The 20,382-nt window shown below is 51.7% G+C and overlaps 1 protein-coding gene across 3 annotated transcripts in view; it reads left to right on the top strand.

Annotated features, from left to right (window-relative positions):
* Positions 1-20,382, top strand: part of Dnah10 (dynein axonemal heavy chain 10) — a 75,239-nt gene that overhangs the window by 14,861 nt on the left and 39,996 nt on the right. For all 3 annotated transcript variants that reach the window (XR_016532906.1, XM_090319877.1, XM_090319878.1), the window contains exons 15-32: positions 344-561; positions 1,382-1,533; positions 2,749-2,913; positions 3,912-4,119; positions 5,636-5,792; positions 7,109-7,585; positions 7,746-7,904; positions 9,417-9,533; positions 9,618-9,720; positions 10,618-10,796; positions 11,961-12,172; positions 14,580-14,733; positions 16,353-16,586; positions 16,826-16,948; positions 17,914-18,147; positions 18,881-19,104; positions 19,774-20,043; positions 20,140-20,323. Coding sequence is in view for 2 of the 3 variants with exons in the window: in XM_090319877.1 (XP_090176003.1) it covers positions 344-561; positions 1,382-1,533; positions 2,749-2,913; positions 3,912-4,119; positions 5,636-5,792; positions 7,109-7,585; positions 7,746-7,904; positions 9,417-9,533; positions 9,618-9,720; positions 10,618-10,796; positions 11,961-12,172; positions 14,580-14,733; positions 16,353-16,586; positions 16,826-16,948; positions 17,914-18,147; positions 18,881-19,104; positions 19,774-20,043; positions 20,140-20,323 (3,570 nt within the window). In the remaining variant the exon portion in view is untranslated. The remainder of the gene's footprint in view (positions 1-343; positions 562-1,381; positions 1,534-2,748; positions 2,914-3,911; positions 4,120-5,635; positions 5,793-7,108; positions 7,586-7,745; positions 7,905-9,416; positions 9,534-9,617; positions 9,721-10,617; positions 10,797-11,960; positions 12,173-14,579; positions 14,734-16,352; positions 16,587-16,825; positions 16,949-17,913; positions 18,148-18,880; positions 19,105-19,773; positions 20,044-20,139; positions 20,324-20,382) is intronic.

Raw genomic sequence — 20,382 nt, 5'->3', positions numbered from 1 at the left:
TGCTAGCTGTTAGGGAAGGAAGGTGGACCCGGTGATGCTAAGTCTTCAGTTCCATGAGATGGATGGGGCCTGGGCTGTGCCTGCCCCCTTCACGAGGAGCAGAGCACCCAGCTTCAACCCCAGCCCAGCCCTAGTCATAATCAGAGCTCCCCAGTTCTTCAGGGGAGCCAGAATTCTGGAATTTTATGTGAAATTGCCCAGTTTTCAGATATTGCCCACTAAATCAAATTGTCTAAAATTCCCATCCCCAAACAAAGATGTCCTGGTCAGCCTGGCCTGTGGGGGAGGGCTCTGCAGGTCGCTCGGGGCCTGAGGAACTGGGGTCACTGGGGTCTCTTTGCAGACATACATCGAAAGCAACAACATAGAGGAGCCAGGGAGCCCAGGCTCAGAGAAGGAGAAGGAAAAAGAGAAGGAGAAGGAGAAGGGCGCTGTGTTTGTCATTAATTTCTCTCCTGCCCTCAAAGAGATCATCAATGAAACCAAGTACATGGAGCAGCTGGGCTTCCCCGTCCCCGAGCTGGCCCGCAACGTGGCACTTCAGGAGGACAAATTACTCAGGTAGAGCCTTGGAGGTTTAAGCAGTAGTGGCTCATGCCTGCAATCTTAGCTACTCACAGGAGGCTAAGATTTGGTGATTGCCGTTTGAGGCCAGAACAGACAGACAACCTGAGAGGCTCATCTCCAGTGAACCACTGAAAAGTCAGAAGATGAGCTGCAGTCCAAGGTAGAGCGACAGACTTTTGAGGGAGAGAGCTAAGGAATAGCTCCCGGGCCCTGAGTTCAAGCCACAGTAAGGACGTGCAAGCACGCGCACGCGCGCACACACACACACACACACACACACACACACAGGAAAACAATTGAGGATCAATCCCTCAAATCATTCATTGTGGGTTTTCTACCTGCCAATCCTGAGCACTTCAGAAATTAAAACTAAGAAGTATTTCAAAAGAATAGTAACATGAATTTGTTTCCTTTTGCAGTGGCGGGAAAAGCAAGCAGGGTCCTGAGCACCTCGGGCCAGCACTCTGCCACTGAGCCACCCCAGCTCTGCAAATGGCTTTAGTTGTTTCTGCAGTATGAGAATTTGAACTTGAGGCTTTGAGTTTGACTGTGGCCACTGGATGTAGTTGATTGCTCGATTACTTGTGCTGATCGTGGGGCTTACACTCAGGGCTTGGGAGTTGTCCCTGAGCCTTTGTGCTAAAGGCTAGCCGTCTACCGTGTGGGCTACAGCTCTACCTCTGGCTTTTGGACTTTCCTACCTGGACTGGCTTTGAACTGTAATCCTCAAATCAGCCTCCTAACTGGCTAGGGTTATAGGCATGAGTCGTCAGGGCTGGCTCGCTGCAGTTGTTAAGCCTGGGCTGTGGTACAGGTACACGGACGGGATACAGCGCATGCTGGACCACTACCACATGCTTATCGGCACGCTGAACGATGCGGAGATGCAACTCCTGGCCGACCACTCCCATGATCTCATCCGCGTGTTTCGCTCTGGATACAAGAGGCTGAACTGGAACTCTCTAGGTACCACAGTGCCTGCCCACCACTTCCAGACTGTGATATAAACGCAATAGCATGTATGGAATCTTGGGGGCGGTAGCTTTCTTGCTCAGTCTAATTCTCTGAATACTTACCAAGTTTCTGCTGGCAGTTGTGGGTCCTTCTCCTTATTGTATAGTATCCCACAAAGCCACTTGGGTTGTTTCAGTGTTGTGTGGTTACTGTGCAGTGGACAGGGTTCTGGGTGGATACAAGTTGCCTCTTTTTCCTGAGCTAAATACTCAGGTGTTTAGCTGCGGAGTCATAAGGCAGCTGCATGTTTAATATTTTAGGAAGAGTGCCGCTTTCTAAGGTGGCCGAGCCATTTTCCCTTCTCCCACTCTCCTCTCCTCTGCATTGTGTGTGTGTGTGTGTGTGTGTGTATATGTGTGTATGTGTGTGTGCTGATACAGAATGGACTTGAATTTAGGGCCTTGTCCTCTTTCTCAGCTTTTTTGCTCAAGGCTGGATCTCTACTACTTGAGCCTTACCCTCACTTCTGGCTTTTTGCTGGTTCATTGGAGATGAGTCTTTTGGATGTGTCTGCCTGGGCTGGCTGTGAACCGTGATCCTTAGATCTCACCTCTTGAGTAACTAGGACTTACAGGCGTGAGCCTCCAGCACTCAGAATTTTTTTTTTTTTTTTTGTGGATCATGGGGCTTGGACTTGGCCTGGGTGCTGTCCCTGAGCTCCTCAGCTCAAGCCTTCCACCCTACCCCTGGGCCTGGGCTCTCTATCTCAAGGCTACTGCCCTACCCTTGAGCCACAGCCCCACTTCCTGTTTGCTAGTGACTAATTGGAGATAAGAGCCTCACATTCTTTAGGGCTCAGGCTGGCTTTGAACCACGATCCTCGGATCTCAGTCTCCTGAGTTGTTAGGATTACAGGCATGAGCCACCGTGCCGGCTAGCATCCAGCCATTTTTGTCTGTTTCAGAAAACCTTCCTGTGTTTCTCAGGCTGGCCTTGACCTAACAGTCCTGCTGCCTCAAGTCTGAGGCTTCTCCATAAATCACACACAATCTAAGCACACACAAGAGAGTCCTTCTTAATGATTCCTGTTGATTGGGGTGCAGTCCCTTCAGGGGGCTGTGGGCCAGTGGGAGACATGGGGTGGGATTGCAGGGGTGCCTGAGTGCTGTCACAGTGGGTGGGGTGGGGCCTGCTGGTCCCACGATGTCTTTCTGTGTTTCTCCAAAGGTATCGCCGACTACATAACTCGGTGCAAGCAGGCCATTGGGAAGTTCGAGTCTCTTGTCCACCAGATTCACAAGAATGCAGACGACATTTCTTCCCGGCTTTCAATGATCGAAGCCGTAAACCTCTTCAAGTACCCCATGCCGCGGAATGAGGGGGAGCTCCCTGGTGTGTGGTACCCGCTCTTCTGGGTGGGAAATAAGAGGAAGTGGTAGTGGATCTCTCACCAAGACACAGAATCTGTACAGAACATATACATATATTCACAGTTACATATGCAGAGTAGCTAGCTAGTTATGGAAGAAAAGAGAATAAGTCAAGGCTTTATAGTTTATATATATATATGTATATATATAAATATGTATAATTATTATATGCCAGATATCATATAGCTATAATTTTATATTACATCTATAGTCTATGAATGTACTAATTCATTCCTAATGATCTTATTTACATGAAAGGACTGTGAGTATAATCCCCATTTTTTTCAGTATCTCATGTATGGTAGAAGTGGATTCACAGATCATTTTTATTATTTTTGGTGTTGGACTCAGGGTCTTACCGGTCCTTGGTTTTTGCCCTACAAATTCTTGGTTTTGTGAAGGTTAGTTTTTGTCTATACTTTGTAACTGGACACTAAGTTACTTTTTTTTGTTGTTGTTAGTTATGGGGCTTGAACTCTGGGCCTGGGTGCTGTCCTTGAGCTCTTCAACTCAAGGCTCCTGCCCTACCCCTGGAGCCACAGCCCCACTTCCTGTTTTCTAGTGATTAATTCTTTAGTGCCCAGGCTGGCTTTGAACTGCGATTCCCAGTCAGGGGTACTGTGCCTGGCCCTAAGTTACTTTTTGTTGTTGTTGGCTGTGCTGGGGTTTGAACTCAGGGCCTAGAGTGGGTAAGGCAGGCACTCTGCGCTGAGCCATGCCCCAGGCCATGAGCCATGCCTTCCAGGCTCACGTTTACTGGCTCACATGAGATATTGGAAGACAAATAGGACGGTCAAGGCCAAGACTGCCCAGTGTGTGGGGGCCCATGAGCGGCAGTCTGGTCCAGGCAGGTCCTCCCTTGTTGGTGCTGGCAGTCAGTCTGGGAGGTGTTCTGCTTGTTTTCCCGCTCGTCCTCCAGAGCTCCTGGGGTGGTGACAGTGACAGACATCTCCTTGGCAGGTGTGAAGGAGTTCTTCGAGCACATCGAGCGGGAAAGGTCTAAAGACATGGAGCACATGGTCAGATGGTATCTGGCCATTGGGCCTCTGCTCACCAAGGTGGAGGGCTTGGTCGTTCACACCAACACGGGCAGGTCGCCCCGGCTGGCGGACTACTACGAGTACTGGGAGGGCAAGATCTACGACGTCCTCACTAAGCTCATCCTCAAGTAAGAGCATGGCCTCTGCAGGCCACAGTCAGGACTGTGGGGGGAGGCCCCGGCACCCCGACTTCCTCCATTCCCAGGTCCTCATCCCGCTGCCCAGTGTGCAGCCATCTCTTCATGGAAGCCGCTAACCTGACTGCTCCCTGGTCCCATGGAATCGCTCACAGTGGTGGCCCCACAGAACCCGGGCCATGGTGTCTGTCACGTGACTTCTGAGCCCGGGGCCATGGAGCTGTTCATTTTTTCACACAGCATCTTTTATGAGGGGCCGAGGGGAAGTTTCTCCAGTCTTCTACAGGAACTCGCCCTCTTGGCGACGAATGTCCCTTTTCCTCTGTCTCCTCCTCCTCCTCTTCCTTTTCAGCTTTTGCTTTTGTTTCTTTTTCTTTGCTCTGCTAGTCCTGGGGCCTGGGCACTGTCCCTTAGCTTTTTCACTCAAGGCTAGTGCTCTACCACTTGAGCCACAGCTCCTCTTCTGGAGAGAAGAGCGTCACAGACTTGCCTTCCCCGGCGGGCAGGAAATCTCGATTTCCAGATCTCAGCTCCTGAGGAGCTAGGATGACAGGCGTGAGTCTCCCTCATCTGGCTGCTTTGTTTTCAGATAGTTTGGGCACCACGGCTCCTGCCTTTACTGTAGCTTTCCCAGCTACAGGCCTGCAAGGCCCTGTCCTGGGGAAGAGTCCACGTCGGGGAGGCAGGACACAGAAACAGGAAGCAGGGGTGCTTTCTGGGAAAGGCAGGGCGTAGGTGAGCATGCAGGCATGTGTGTGTTGGGGGCTGCTATGTCATGAAAGGCCATGTTGTAACTAAGATCTGAAGCTGAGGAGCCAGCTGGAAGGAGGGAAGGGAGGAGGGGAGAGGGGAGGCAGAGAGCAGGGCGGGAGATGAAGCTGGGAGCCCAAGGCTAGAGCAGACCACAGAGGGCCTGGATGGCTGTGGCAAGAAGCCTACTTGCTGCTCTGAGCGCAACAGGAATTCTAGAGTGTTATAGCATGCTTTTAAAAATCTCTCTCAGCCAGGTACTGGTGACTCACATCTGTAATCCTAGCTACTCAGGAGGCTGAGATCTGAGGATTGAGAATGGAGGTTTGAAGCCAGCTCATTAAGAAAAATCCATGAGGCTTTGAATTAACCAGCAAAAATGTCAGAAGTGAAGCGTTGCCCACATGGTTGAGTGAAAAAACAAAGGGACAGCACTCAGGCCCTGAGTTCAAGCCTCAGGCCAGGGAAGGCACACACACACACACACACACACACACACACACACACACACACACACACACGCACACACTGGCTTTGGCTGTGGTGGCTCTGGGGAGAGGGGATGAAGAGCTGGAGTCCAGAAGGGAGAGGGAGCCCCCCTCCCCCGGCGCAGAGGCGTTTCCCCCGCCCACCTCCCAGAACGCCTCTTGGGGGCAGCAGGTGTTGGGCCCTGGAGTAGGGGTGTGACCTCTTGTCCTGTGAGAGCATGGCCCCACCAGGTGTAGGTGTGGTCACTCGCCCATCCTCTTGTCCTCAGGAATCTCCAGTCCTTCAATTATCTGGTCCTTGGGAATGTCCCTCTGTTCCAAACGGAAACCATCTTGACAGCCCCCGAGATCATTCTGCACCCCAATGCCAATGAGATCGACAAGATGTGCGTTCACTGCACCCGCAACTGTGTGGAGGTGACCAAGGTGAGTGTGCAGGCAGCCCAGGCCCCCACTCAGGGCATGGAGCACAGAGGCTGAAACACGGGGCATCGGGTCCCCAAGCCTCACCCTGGCTCCCGGCTCTCCTCCCATTTCTTGTCCCTGCTGTGGCCAGCCATGGCTAGGGACATCAGTGGTGGGGAGGTGACCCGTGCATTTCTGTCTCCAGCCCACACAGCATGCTGGTCTCATGTCTCTTACATTGCCTCCCTTGGGTCATGGCCTCAGCGTCCCCCAGACAGAAACCTGACTCCCCACCCACCTTGCCACCATGTCAGTCCCAGGAAGTGACAGCAATGCCAGCCCAAGATGGAGCCACAGACTCACTCCCCTGCACCTCCCCAACACCTCAGTCCTGCCAGGAACTCACTAGACTCACCAGGACGCTTTCAGAGGCTTCTAGAAACCATTTTCTACCAGAGGCATTCAAGTTCTCCTTTGGGTGAAAATCTCCCAATGCCTAGTTTAGTACTGTTTTTGCACTATGGAGACTATGGAAGTTTGATCTTAAGGCCTGTCAAGTGTCTACCATTTGAGCCACTCCTCCATACTCTTTTTGAGCTGGTTGTTTTTGAGGTAGGGTCTCACTTTGTGCCCAGGCCAATCTGTCCCTAGACATCGAGCTACCCTTGTAGCTGGGCAGCTGGCTCATGTGCCAATGCCCAGCCACCAGGGGAGATCAAGTCTCACACACTGTGTTTTTATTCAGGCTGGTCTGGAACCTTGATTCCCTCATCTCTTCTACTCCAGTAGCTGGGGTTACAGGCTTGATCCACTGCACCTGGTTGTCGTGCCTAAGATGGGGTCTTACCAGTTGGCCTGGGCTGCTTCCAACTCAAGACCCTTGTGGCTCAGCCCTTTACTCACCATCACCACACAAGGGTGCCTTTCCAGTGACTTTTTTTTTTTTTTGCCAGTCCTAGGCTTGAGCTCAGGGTCTGAGCACGGTCCTTGGACTTTCTCTACCACTTGAGCCTGAGCACCATTTCTGGCTTTTTTCTACGTATGTGGTACCAAGGAATTGAACCCACGTCTTCATGAATGCTAGGCAAGCACTCTACCATTAGGCCACCCTCCCGGCCCCCTTTCCAGTGGCTTTTCATTTCCCTGAGCACGCTCCAGGCCCCTGTGTGTGGCTTTAAACCCTCCAAGGCCCAGCTGCTGCCCACCCTCCTCACCTCCGCTCCTGCCTGTACCAGGCTCCTGGGCCCCTAGAAAGATCCTGCTTCCAGACAGGTGAACCCACTAGCCAGACCCCACTCTGTGCTAAGACGCGGTTGGCCCCATTCTCGTCTCTCCAGCACTTCGTGCGGTGGATGAACGGTAGCTGCATCGAGTGCCCCCCGCAGAAGGGGGAGGAGGAGGAAGTTGTGATCCTGAGCTTCTACCAGGAGATTTCCCAGAACCCCCAGATCATCGACCAGGCCGTCATGATCCCCCAGAACATCCACAGGCTGCTCATCAGCCTCATGAAGTACTTGCAGCGGTGGAAGCGGTACCGGCCTCTGTGGAAGCTGGACAAGGCCATCGTCATGGAGAAGTTTGCCGCCAAGAAGCCCTCGTGCGCGGCCTACGACCAGAAGCTGCAGTTCTACTCGCGGGTGGCGCAGGACGTGATGAGCCACCCACTCGTGAGGGATGAGCACTGCGTCCGCCTGCAGCTGGGGCCGCTGGCGCACACCGTGCAGGACAACGCCAAGTCCTGGGTCACCTCGCTGGGCAAACTCCTCAATGAGTCAGCCAAGGAGGAGCTCTACAGTCTCCAGGAGGAGATAGAGGTGTCCGGCCCACTTCTCCCGGGCCCGGGGTGGGGGGCAGCGGCAGGGAGCGGCCTGGTGCACAGGCCTCCGTTCCAGCACCTAGAGTCCCAGCTCTGCCCGGGAGTCCACTCGGCCCTCGGCCCTCCTGACTTCCGACCTTTGAACCTGTCTTCTCTAGCACCTGAGCAAAAACCTTCGGAGAAGCCCCAGCACCCTGGAGGACCTCAAGTTCGTTCTCGCAACCATTGCAGAAATTAGAAATAAATCTTTAATCATGGAACTCAGGTACAAGGACGTCCAGGAACGCTACCGGACCATGGGAATCTATGACATCTTCGTAAGTTCCCTCCCAGGTTCTCGCCACCATTCTTTTCACGAAGCCTTCCCAGGGACACAAGCTTTGAGACCCCATTTGCAAGTTACCCCCAGACTGGAGGCATGACCCAAGCAGTAGAATGTCAGCTATGAGTGGAAAAGCTGAATAAGAATGCAAGGCCCTAAGTTCGAGGTTTCATTCTGGAACAAGCAAATATATATATAGACGATTTCAGGGCTTGGACTCTGGGCCTGGGTGCTGTCCCTGAGCTTTTCAGCTCAACACTACCACCCTACCCTTTGAGCCACACAGCCCCACTTCCACTTTCTAGTGGTTAACTGGAGATAAGAGTCTCATTTTCATTAGTGCCCAGGCTGGCTTTGAACCATGATCCTCAGATTTCAGCCTCCTGAGTAGTTAGGATTACAGGTGTGAGCCACCTGGCTACAAACAAGAAAATACTTACCAGGCCAATGTCTTTGGTCTAGTTTTTGGTAATTAGCGCATTCTGGGCGTTTGTGTGTGTGCCAGGCACTTCCACAGTGGTCCTTCCCTGAACCACTTCATTTTAGGCATGGTCCATTCTGGAATTTCCACTTTAAGAAGCAATTTCCTTTTGTCTGTCTAGCTTCTCAGTTTTATCTTTTGTTGATTTTAGTGAACAAAATTGTTTTCTAACTCTCCGTCTTTTAATTCCTGTATGGTCTGTGAATCTTCTGGTTTCTCCTCTTCCTGTTCTTTTCCTCCTCCTCCTCCTCCCCCTCCTTCCTTCCTTTTTATTATTCCTTCTTACTCTTTCATCTTCATTCTCTCCTCCTCCCCCTCCTTTTTCTTTTTTTGCCAGCCCTGGGGCTTGACCTCAGGGCCTGGGTACTGTTCTTGGATACTTTTTGCTCAAGGCTAGTGCGCTTCCACTTGAGCCACAACACTACTTCTGGCCTTTTCTTTTCTTTTCTTTTCTTTTTTTTTTTTGGTCAGTCCTGGGCTTGAGTTCAGGGCCTGAGCACTGTCCTTGGGCTTTCCTCAAGGGTAGTGTTCTACCCTGAGCCACAGCACCACTTCTGGCTTTTTCTATGTATGTGGTACTGAGGAATTGAACCCAGGTCTTCATACATGCTAGGCAAGCACTCTACCACTAGGTCACACCCTCAGCCCTCCTTTTTCTTTTTCACCAGACTTTTCTACCTATACTGGTTTCAAACCTGGATCCTCAGATCTTAGCCTACTGAGTAACCAGGATTACAAATGTAAACCACTGTTGCCTGGATGTTTTGTTTTGTTTTGGGGACATAGTCTTGCTATATAGCTCAGGCTATCCTTAAATTCTCCATCCTCCTGCCTCAGCCTTCCAAATATTGGGATTACAGGCACGTGCCACGACACTTGGCTCTGGCTTCATTTGAACTGCAAGAACATAATGCTAACATTTCAAGCACAAGCAAAAATTCCTGGGAGGTCATGTTGAGATTTCAGTTCCGAATTGTTGCCAAGTTGTCTTTGGTTCTCCTCTTCTTCATTTGTCGTGTCAATTAGCCCACCAACGCGGAGAAAGAACTGGTGGAGAGGATCGAGAGCCTGTGGCTGAATCTCTTTAACGACTCCCTGAATGTGGAGCATGCGCTTGGAGGCATCAAGCGCACTTTCACGGAGGTACTTGTGCCCTCTTCTGCTCTGGGCCAGTGCTTCGGGGAAGAGCCTGAGCTCCTCTCACTCAGCACCCTTTGTTTTGTGCAGCTCACCCGCGGTGAGATCATAAACTACAGATCCCAGCTTGAGGAGTTTGCTCACCGCTTTTACAAGGAAGGCCCGGGGTCTGTGGGTGAAGACCTCGATAAAGGTAAATCACCCGTTGTGGGGGTTGTGAGCTTGGAGTGTGTGTTTTGTTAAAGAAGTTTGTGGGAGATAGTGGAGCTTACAAACTCACAAATCTCCCTCAAGTGCGTTCCTCACGATGGCCTTAGCAGTTGCAGGTAGAGAATGCTGGGCTAGTTCTGGGCATTGAGTATTGAGGGACTTCGTGAAGGGCTAGGGGTGGTCCACTCCTGGAGGGGCTGCGAAGATTCCTGCTGCAGCTCAGGACACTCAGCTGCCAGCAGCCACCTGTACCCATGTCATCCCGTGTCCTTCTAGCTGATTCTTGGCACTTAGATCCTGGACTGTGTTATCTTAGTTCCCTATGGTGTTAGTCATGCTGTGGCAAAGTCTGAGAGGACAATTAAAGACTAGCCAGGTGTGATGCTGGTTCGTGCTTGTAATCTCCGACTGTCCAAAAGTGTACATAGGAGGACTGTGGTCCAAGTTAGCCTGGATAAAAGCATGATAACCTAGTGGAAAAATTACTGATGTAATCTGAGTATGGCAAGAAGCCTTGAGTTCAAACCCTAGAATTGATATAATATGGGGGGGGGGGAGAGAGAGAGAGAGGGAGATTCTTTTGGCCCATGGTTTCAGAGGTTTCAGCCCAAGGTCACTACCACAGCAGGTATGAGGAGGAGGAAGGGAGGAAGAGGAAGGTCCAGGCCCACCTGTGAGGGCCACACCCAGGGAGGGTGGGACCGGGGCCCCTGGGAGCCACAGGCATTCTAAATCTGTATGTGGCACTCTAAATCTGTCTGCACACACGGCTTATGCAGGTAAAATGACCATTTATGCACATCATCCCTGAGTTCTCATTTAAGTTATACACTGCAAAGTTGACTGTATTCCATATGGAGAAGCACGTGTTATTTCTTAGGAGCCGAACTTTTAGGCAGTTTTGAAAAAGAGCTGGCCAAATTCGAAAAGAACCGCCAGGAGCTGGCCAATGCCGAGAAGCTCTTTGACCTCCCCATTACCATGTATCCCGAGCTGCTGAAAGTGCAGAAGGAGATGAGCGGCCTGCGGCTCATCTACGACATCTACAGGGAGTTAAAAGTGAGCACTCGTGGGCCAGTGGGAGGGCAGTAGCTTGAGGGGCAGCTTGGAAGTGGTTGTGTCCTGGCTGCTCCACTCTGTCCCAGTCTCAGGATCCACTGACCTTGCTGTTGCCCAGAAAGTCCCTCATAGATGACACCTTGCGTTTGTCCTGGTCTCATGACATCTTGGGGCCGGTTCCCATGCACTTTAACAACTTAAGCTGGCTTTTTCTGGGATGAGTCTGCCAGGGAATCCTTAAAGAAGCTTCTAGAAGGTATATAGTCTAGACAGCTTTTCCTGTGCCTTTTCTTGTCAAGGAAGTGGGAAGTAGACAGGATGGGGGAGAGAGTGATGGTTTGGGGGTGCATGACTTGTATGCAGTAGGCATTCCTATCAGATAGAAAGTCCTATTCCAACACAGAGATCTGGTGAGGGGAGCTGAGTGGAGGGGAGGGGAGGAAGCCTGCTTAGCTAGGTCAAAAAGTGACCTTACCCCGGGGCTAGACAGGTCATCAGAGCAGCTTGCAGGAGGAAGGGTGAGCTGCCTCAGTTTCCCCACACAGTGGGGACGGGGTGGAGGGACATGGACGGAGCAGGACCCTAGGAAGGGCCTTGGTCCTCAGGACAGCCTCCTCTGGGCCACATCACATTTTGGCAGAAGGGAAGCAGTGACTCCCAAGATTCCTTAAAAAAAAACCAAACCCAAATTGTGTGAGACAGGTCCCCTCACATCACCAGAGTCAGAAGCTGTCAGTGTAAAGAAGTTATGTAAGGAAGAACTTTTTAATATGCAATCTGAGGAAATTAGAACACAGAAAGTCTCCCTGCCTCTCTCTTTTTTTGGTTGGGTTTGAACTCAGGGTTTTCAGCTTGCTGCTGAATTGTACCCCCATTCCAGAGAGTCTTTTCTTCATCTTCACCAAGTAGGACCATGTTGCAGTTGTTTGTGCTGGTCCTGGGACTTGAACTCAGAGCCTGGGCTCTGTCCATTAGCTGGTACTCTGCCATTTGAACCACAGCTCCTCTGTTTTTTGGGTGGTTAATTGAGCTAAGAGTCTGATGGACTTCCCTACTTGGGCTGGCTTTGGACTTCCATCCTTAGATCAGCTGCTCCTGAGCAGCTAGGATGACAAGTGTGAGCCAGCCATGCCCAGCTTGGACCCATGTTTTGCACATTTGCAGGTTGCAAAGGAAGAATGGTCCCAGACACTCTGGGCCAACCTGAATGTGCAGTTCCTCCAGGATGGGATTGATGGCCTTTTGAAGAACCTCCGCAAGCTGCCTCGGACCGTGCGCAGCCTGTCCGTGGCCTACCACCTGGAAGCCAAGATGAAGGCGTTCAAGGAGTCCATCCCTCTACTCCTCGACCTGAAGCACGAGGCTCTGAGAGAAAGGTGTGGCCTGCTCTGGCTTCCGGGCTGGCTGTGGGCACAGACAGGAGGAGTGAGAGTTTAAAACATGCCCCTGCTAGGGTCTCACAAAGAATACTATTTCATGAAGAGATAGTTCAAGAATATTGTTTCTACAGCATGGTGGATGTGAAGGGTTCTTTGAAAAGAAAAATCCCATCAGGTGTCAGGTGGCCTTTACAGTTGTATTGTTCCAGTCTTCCTTTATTTAGTCAGTTGGGGTAAACTCAGGGCCTGGGCACTCTCCCTGAACTTTTTGTTTCTCTCTCTCTCTCTCTCTCTCTCTCTCTCTCTCTCTCTCTCTCTCTCTCTCTCTCTCTCTCTCTCTCTCTCTCTCTCTCTGTTGTTGTTGGTTGGTGGTGGGGTTTGATCTCTGGGCCTGGGCACTGTCCCTGAGCTCTTCAGTTCTAAGCTAGTGCTCTACCACTTGAGCCACAGTACCACTTCTGGTTTTTTGGTGGTTAATTGGAGATAAGAATCTCATGGACTTTTGTCTTTTGTGCCCAGGATGGCTTTGAACTTCGACCCTCAGCTTCCTGAGTAGCTAGGATTACAGGCATGAGCCACCAGTTGTTGTACCCGAATTCCTGGAACCCTGAAAAGACCACCAGAGGCCACAGTCAAAGCTAAAAAGCAAGGGTCATTTATTACGAGTAGCTGGCAACGCTAAGAGGCCTTGAACAAGGATTTTACACAGCTTTTATAGGGGAATTCCATAGTTACAATCACCTGATTGGCTGTTTGGTAACTCAAACTACTGGTCACTTTAAGATTAATCAGAGTGCAGGTGTCTAACCACTGAGCATCAAGCTGTTGCCACCTGAGGTTCAAGTACATGGGCCCTGAGCAAGAGGAGGAGGGGGTCATTCCCAGAACATGGGACAATCTTGGCACAACACAGTGCCCGGCTAAACTTAGTGTATCTTTTAACTCAAGACTAGCACTCTGACACTTTGAGCTACAGCTCCAATTCCAGTTTTCTTGTGGTTAGTTGGAGATGAGAGTTCACAGACTTTCCTGCCCAGGCTGGATTTAAACCACGATCCTCAGATCTGAGCCTCCGGAGTAGCTAGGATTGCAGGTGTGAGCCGCCTGTGCCCGGCTTCATTCATGTTGGGTTTTTTTTGTTGTTGTTGTTGTTGTTTTTTGCCTGTCCTGGGCTTGAGCTCAGGGCCTGAGCACTGTCTTGGAATTTCTCAAGGACAGTGCTCTATTGCTTGAGCCTCAGCACCACTTCTGGCTTTTTTTCTATATATGTGTGTACCGAGGAATCAAACCCAGGTCTTTGTGCATGCTAGGCAAGCACTCTACCACTAGGCCAAACCCCCGGCCCCATTTCATTCATGTTTTTAATTTTAATTGCTGGAGCTGGGCATAGTAGCTCATACCTGGAATCTAGAGGCTGAGATCCAGAAGATCAAAGTTCATAGGCAGCTCAGGCAGAAAATTCCAAGAGACTTCATCTCCAACTAACTGTACAAAACTGTGCTGGAAGGATAGCTTGAGTGGTAGAGCTCCAACTATGGTGAAAAAGCCAAGTGAGGATGTGAGCACTGAGTTCATGAGCTCCAAAACCAGTCAAATAACAATAACAAACTCGAGTAATCACAGCCATGTTGGAGGTGAGACCTGGAGGATGGTGGTTTGAGACCATCTTAAAGTTTCCCATCTCAACCAGTAAGCTGGGGAAGCGGCATACGTTAGTCACCCCAGCCGGTAGAGCAGGGCCCAGGCCAGAACTGGACAGAGGCTTGGGGAGGGATACTCAGCCACGCAGGCTGAGTGAGCCCCCAACTCCCAGACGAGAGTTGCAGGCACAGCCCATTTCCCAGTTCTACCCCAGGACATTGCTGTAGAGATTGTGTCTATGGTCAGGTGGGTCGTGGGGTGATGAGGGAATCAGAATCAGGAGGTAGGGTCCATAGTAGGCAGGTTGAGGGGGTCCTCTGTGGGATGGGTTGAGTGCTGGGGTCTGCAGTGAGTTGGTGGATGGGGGTGCCTGTAGTGGGACGGGCCAGGTGGGGGTTCTCCGTGGGTTGGGTCAGGTAATGGGGGTTCTCAGTGGATTGGTTGGTGGGGGTCCACAGTGGGTTGGGTGGGGGTTCTCAGTGGCTCTGTGGTGGGGGTCCACAGTGGGTTGGGTGGGGGTTCTCAGTGGCTCTGTGGTGGGGGTCCACAGTGGGTTGGGTGGGGGTTCTCAGTGGATCGGTGGGGGGGGTTGCAGTGGGATGGTCAGGTGCTGGGGTCCTCAGTGAGTTGAGCTGGGTGGGGGCTCTTCAGTCGGATCGGTGGGGTAGGGGGTCCTCAGTGGGACGGGTCCGGCGATGGGGTCTGCAGCTGGTTGGATGGCTGGGCGCCCGCAGCCCGCGGTCTCACCCTGTGCACCCCTCAGACACTGGAAGGAGCTCATGGAGAAGACGGGTGTGTTCTTTGAGATGACGGAGACGTTCACCCTGGAGAACATGTTTGCCATGGAGCTCCACAAGCACTCGGACGTCCTCAATGAGATTGTCACGGCTGCCGTCAAGGAGGTCGCCATTGAGAAGGTAGTTTGTGCCACTCTACAGGGGAGTGGCTAGGGTCTGGGTCTCCCTCCCCCTGGATACTGCCCCCCGCCCAGGCCAAGATGGGGCCCAGGGTCCAACCAGGGAGCTATACACCTGGCCCTTGGTATCTCGAGACAGTTTGCTCTGTAGCCCAGTCTGGCCTCCCTCTCCTGTCTCCCTCTCTCAAGTGCTAGGATTGCAGGTCTCGCTACCATGCTAGGTGAGGCCTGCCCTTTCATGGAAAGAGGAAGCCCATTCACTCATCCTGGTATCTGTTTTGGTTGGGCAATGCAAAACAATTTGTTCAAGAAATTGAACTTCCGTTTCAATTAATTTTTATATTGTTCCTAATTATAGTTTCACTTTCTGCTTGTTTATTGCAGAAGTAGTAGATGTTCATGATAAAAGAAAATTAGGAGAGAAATCACTGCCACTTAGTCGCTAACATTTTATTGAATATCTTTCCCTACTTAAAAATTCAAGTAGAGTGATCAGAGTTGTATATGTAGAAATATAAAATGAAACCCTCTCATGTTACAAATATATGCTAACTCAAAATAACACAAGCCAAGCTCATGCCTCTCATCCTAGCTACCCTAGTGGCTGAGGTATGAGGATTATAGTTCAAAGTCCATGTAGGAAAGCCTGTGAGACTCTCATTTCCAATTAACCACCAAAAATAGCTAGCAGTGGAATTGTGGCTAAAGTGGTAGAGCACTTGTCTTGAGCATAATAAAATCTCAGGAGCAAAGCTGGGCGTGGTGGCTCACACTGTAATGCTAGCTATTCAGGAATCTGAGGTCTGAGGGTCGTGGTTCAAAGTCAGCCTGGGCACTACAAAGCCGGTAAGACTCTTATCTTCAATTAATCACCAGAAAACTAGAAGTGGCATTGTGGCTCAAGTGGTAGGGCGATAGTCTTGAGCTGAAGAGCTCAGGGACAGTGCCCAAGCCCAGCATTCAAGTCACACAACTGAGAAAAAAAAAAAAAAAAGCTCAGGAACAGTGCCTAGGCCCTGAGTTCAAGCTCTAGGACTGGCACACCAAAGTTTTAATGCATGAATATACATGTAAACACCCGTGCATACCTGCACTCATGATGATCGCTTATCCTACTCCCCTGAACTCATCGAATCAACACAGAGACTTACACAAAATGTGTAGACACATATGTGTGCAAGTATCCTTATGCACACACTGGGCATGGTTGCTTCATAGTGGCGTGAACACAGGGTACACCCCAGTACCTGGCACATACCCCACTTTGCCTGGCTGGCTAATGGGTGATTTTTCTTTTTGCCAGTCCTGGGGACTGAACTCAGGGCCTAACCACTGTCCTTGGGCTTCCTCAACGCTGGAGCTCTACCACTTGAGCCACTGCACCAGTTCTGGCTTTTCTATGTGTGTGTATTGAGGAATCGAACCCGGGTCTTTGTGCATATACTAGGAAAGCACTCTACCACTCGGCCAAACTCCCGGCCTTACCATGTGACTTTTATCCCCATGAAGGGTCCCTGGTTTAACCCACTGAGCCAGGACTCTGGGGGAGCTGGCTGCTGGCTCCAACCCTGTTTCTCCAGTGTTGGGGTGTGCACACGGGTCTTCTCCATCCCCGTGCAGGCGGTGAAGGAGATTCTGGACACATGGGAGAACATGAAGTTCACCGTGGTCAAGTACTACAAGGGGGTGCAAGAGCGTGGCTACATCTTGGGGTCCGTGGATGACATCATCCAGTGTCTCGACGACAACACTGTCAACCTGCAGAGCATCTCGGGGAGCAGATTTGTGGGGCCCTTCCTGCAGACTGTTCACAAGTGGGAAAAGACACTGTCGCTGATAGGGGAGGTCATTGAGGTGAGTGGTGGCCCCTCAGGGCAGGAGGGGCCAGCGCTGGAGGACATGTGCTCCTGTGGCCAGCACTCCTCCTTCAGGGAGCAATGTATGGCTGATGAGTTGACGTCAGTGTTTAATTTAGTCCATGTGTTTTTCATTTCCAATTTTCCTGGTCTTGTGTGTGCATGCGTATGAGCGTGCATTCGTGCGTGTGATGGGGTCCCCCCTTTACCCCTGTGACGCGACCTGGACCATTTCAGATCTGGATGCTGGTTCAGAGGAAGTGGATGTACCTCGAGAGCATCTTTATCGGTGGAGACATAAGATCACAACTTCCTGAAGAAGCGAAAAAGTTTGACAACATCGACAGAATATTTAAAAGGGCAAGTGGCGGCTGTGGTGACAAAGGAGAAAGGGCAGGGGCACAGTGGGCACAGCGGGCTGTCTGCACTTCTAGCCATTGGATGTCATTTCAACATGTCGTGAACAATTTTGTTTGGTCATTAGCTGTTGATAATAGCTTTTCTATGCTCCCCTTCCCTTCCCCTTCCCCTTCCCCTTCTTCCTCCTCCTCCTCCTCCTCCTCCTCCTCCTCCTCCTCCTCCTCCTCCTCCTCCTCCTCTTCTTCTTCTTCTTCTTCTTCTTCTTCTTCTTCTTCTTCTTCTTCTTCTTCTTCTTCTTCTTCTTCTTCTGCTCCTGCTTCTGCTGCTTCTTCTTCTTCCTCTTCTTGTTCTCATAGTAGTGGCTCACGCCTGTAATCCTAACTACTCAGGAGGCTGAGATCTGAGGATGTGGCTTGAAGCCAGCCTGGCCAGGAAAGTCTGTAAGATTCTTACCTCCAGTGAACCATCAGAAAACCAAAGTGGAGCTGTAGCTCAAGTGGTAGGGTGCTAGTCTTGAGTCAAAAAGCTCACGGACAGTTCCCAGGTGCTCAGTTCAAGCCCCCGGAGTGGCACAAAAAAAAAAAAAAAGAAAAGAAAAGAAGGAGCAGCAGGATGATGCAGTGTGTATACAGGCAGACACAAGAGGATTTCTGGTGGAGAACCTACTGCATATGGCACTGTTAAGTGTGTGTGTGTTTGTGTGTGTGTGTGGAGGGGGGCATTGTGAACAAAATTGACTGAGGTCCCCAACTGGGCAGAAGCAGAAATCAGGTGACCATGCTGGTCCACAGCTGGTGTGCATGTTGTGGTGGCTGGGACGTGATGGTGCCTGCTGGCTCTTGGTGCTCTCCCAGGCTGTGTGCTGTGTGGCTGTTCGTCTGTTTCTCACCCCGGTCAGTGCTGATCTATCAGGATAGGGTCTCTGCTGACCACAGGTGACCACTCTCTCCCTCTGCCGTATGCAGATCATGGGTGAGACCCTAAAGGACCCCGTGATCAAGCGGTGCTGTGAGGCCCCGAACCGCCTCAGTGACCTTGAGAACATCAGCGACGGCCTGGAAAAGTGCCAGAAGAGCCTCAATGACTACCTGGACTCCAAGAGGAACGCCTTCCCCAGGTTCTTCTTCATCTCCGACGACGAGCTGCTGAGCATCTTGGGCAACAGCGACCCGCTGTGCGTGCAGGAGCACATGATCAAGGTCAGGGCACAGATCAAGGTCACATTTCCAAGGTCAAGGCCAGGGTACAGGTCAAGGTGGGAACACAGGTCATGATCACAGTGTGATATCAGTGTGGTCAAGGCTACAGTACTTGATGAAGGCCGTGGCCAGGTCAAGGTCAGAGTTTCAAGGCCAAGGCCAGGGCTCAGGCTTACACAGGGAGCTCTGAGTCGGCTTCCCGACTGTGATTTGTTTGCACCTGTTCTCTGCAGTGAGTTTCTATCTGGAGGTTTGTGATGGTGGATGGTAACATTTTCATGGAACCCTAGGATCAGGTGGTGTCACTTGGTGTGAGATTACACCAAGGCTCAGCTGCTTAGGGTCTTTTTCCATGGTCCAATCACTTGTGTTCCTTTTCTGAGAAACTTAAAAAACTATATAGAAATGCACAGTGACAAATACCATAAACAGGTCCAACCAAGAGTAAATTCAGCTTTGCACATGGCTTCTCGAGCTAGACCGCCTGGGTTCAAGTCCATAGCCAGTGCAAGTTACAGAACCCCTCTGAGCGTCCTTCTCCACACGCGTCAGTGCACGTGACCCCAGCTGTCACTCCCGGCCAGGCATTCATCCAGCTGGGTGTTTAATCCTCAGTCTGCCTCCTGTGGGTTCAGCCCCACGTGTGTCTCCTCGTCTCCCCGTCTTTTCCCGAGTCCACCCCAGGCACCCTCGTGCCTTTGCTGCACTCATAGCTCCCCTCGGGCTCTTGCAGATGTATGACAACATCGCCCTGCTGAAGTTCAATGACGGGGAGAGCGGGGAGAAGCTGGTGTCCGCCATGATCTCCGCCGAAGGGGAGGTCATGGATTTCCGGAAGATCATCCGGGCCGAGGGCCGCGTGGAGGACTGGATGACGGCTGTGCTCGTGGAGATGCGAAGGACCAACCGCCTCATCACCAAGGAGGCCATCTTCCGCTACTGCGAGGACCGCAGCCGGTGAGAGCCCCTCCCCCTCCCCGCCTCCCTCCCTTCCTCCTTCCTCCTTCCCTCCCTCTCAACCGTCCTCCCTCCCTCCCTCATCCCTCCTTCCCTCCCAGCCTCCCTTACTCTCAGGGCCTTGTGCTTGCTAGGGAAGCACACTTGAATTACATTCTGTGCCTTACTTATTTGTTTGCCTCTGAGAGTCTTGTTAAATTTGCCAGAGCTGACTTCGTTTTTGCTAGTTCTGGAGCATGAACTCAGGGCCTGAGCACTGTCTTTGGGCTTTTTCCTCAAGTCTGGAGCTGTACCACTTGAGCCACAGCACCACTTCTGGCTTTTTTCTATGTATGTGGGACTGAGAAATTGAACCCGGGTCAATTGGGTGGCACTCAAGGCTTTGAGTCTGTAAGAATACTCTGCTACTTGAATCAGGGCCCCAGGCCCTTTTTTTCTGTTGGCTATTTTTCCAGATATTATCTCTAGATCCTACACAGGGCTAGCCTGTGTAGCTTGGCTTCCCAGCATTTCCCATCCAGCCTGGCTTCTTAGTTTAGATGTTTCGCTCTTACTGGTCTCAAAGCTCAACCCACCTGGCACTTTACCTCCTGAGTAGCTGGGATCACAGGCATGAGCTCCCATTCCGGGCCTTGGAGACATCATTTCTGTTTCCCATCCCTGTCCCAGCGTGGATTGGATGCTCCTGTACCAAGGCATGGTAGTGCTGGCCGCCAGCCAGGTGTGGTGGACGTGGGAGGTGGAGGACGTCTTCCACAAGGTGCAGCAAGGCGACAAGCAGGCCATGAAGACCTACGGCAAGAAGATGCACCGGCAGATTGACGAGCTGGTCACGCGGATCACGATGCCCCTGAGCAAGAACAACCGGAAGAAGTACAACACGGTGCTGATCATCGACGTTCACGCCAGGGACATCGTGGACTCCTTCATCAGGAGCAGGTGAGTCCCGCGCAGGGGCGGGGCGCCGACAGGGATACCTCGTCCCCACCTCGTCCCCACCTCGTCCCCTCCTCCTCCTCCTGCTCCTCCTCCCAGCATCCTCGAGGCGCAGGAGTTCGAGTGGGAGAGCCAGCTGCGCTTCTACTGGGACCGGGAGCCAGACGAGCTGAACATCCGCCAGTGCACTGGCACCTTCGGCTATGGCTACGAGTACATGGGCCTCAATGGGCGCCTCGTCATCACGCCGCTCACCGACCGCATCTACCTGACGCTCACACAGGTGAGCCGGGCGGACCATCACCACCGGGCAGTGGCCTTGGGGGACAGGCTGGAGGCAGT

This window comes from Megascapheus bottae, chromosome 28, assembly GCF_031878675.1.
Source record: "Megascapheus bottae isolate mThoBot1 chromosome 28, mThoBot2.hap1, whole genome shotgun sequence".
Classification (NCBI taxonomy): Eukaryota; Metazoa; Chordata; class Mammalia; order Rodentia; family Geomyidae; genus Megascapheus; species Megascapheus bottae.
This window is presented reverse-complemented; position numbering and strand designations above follow the sequence as displayed.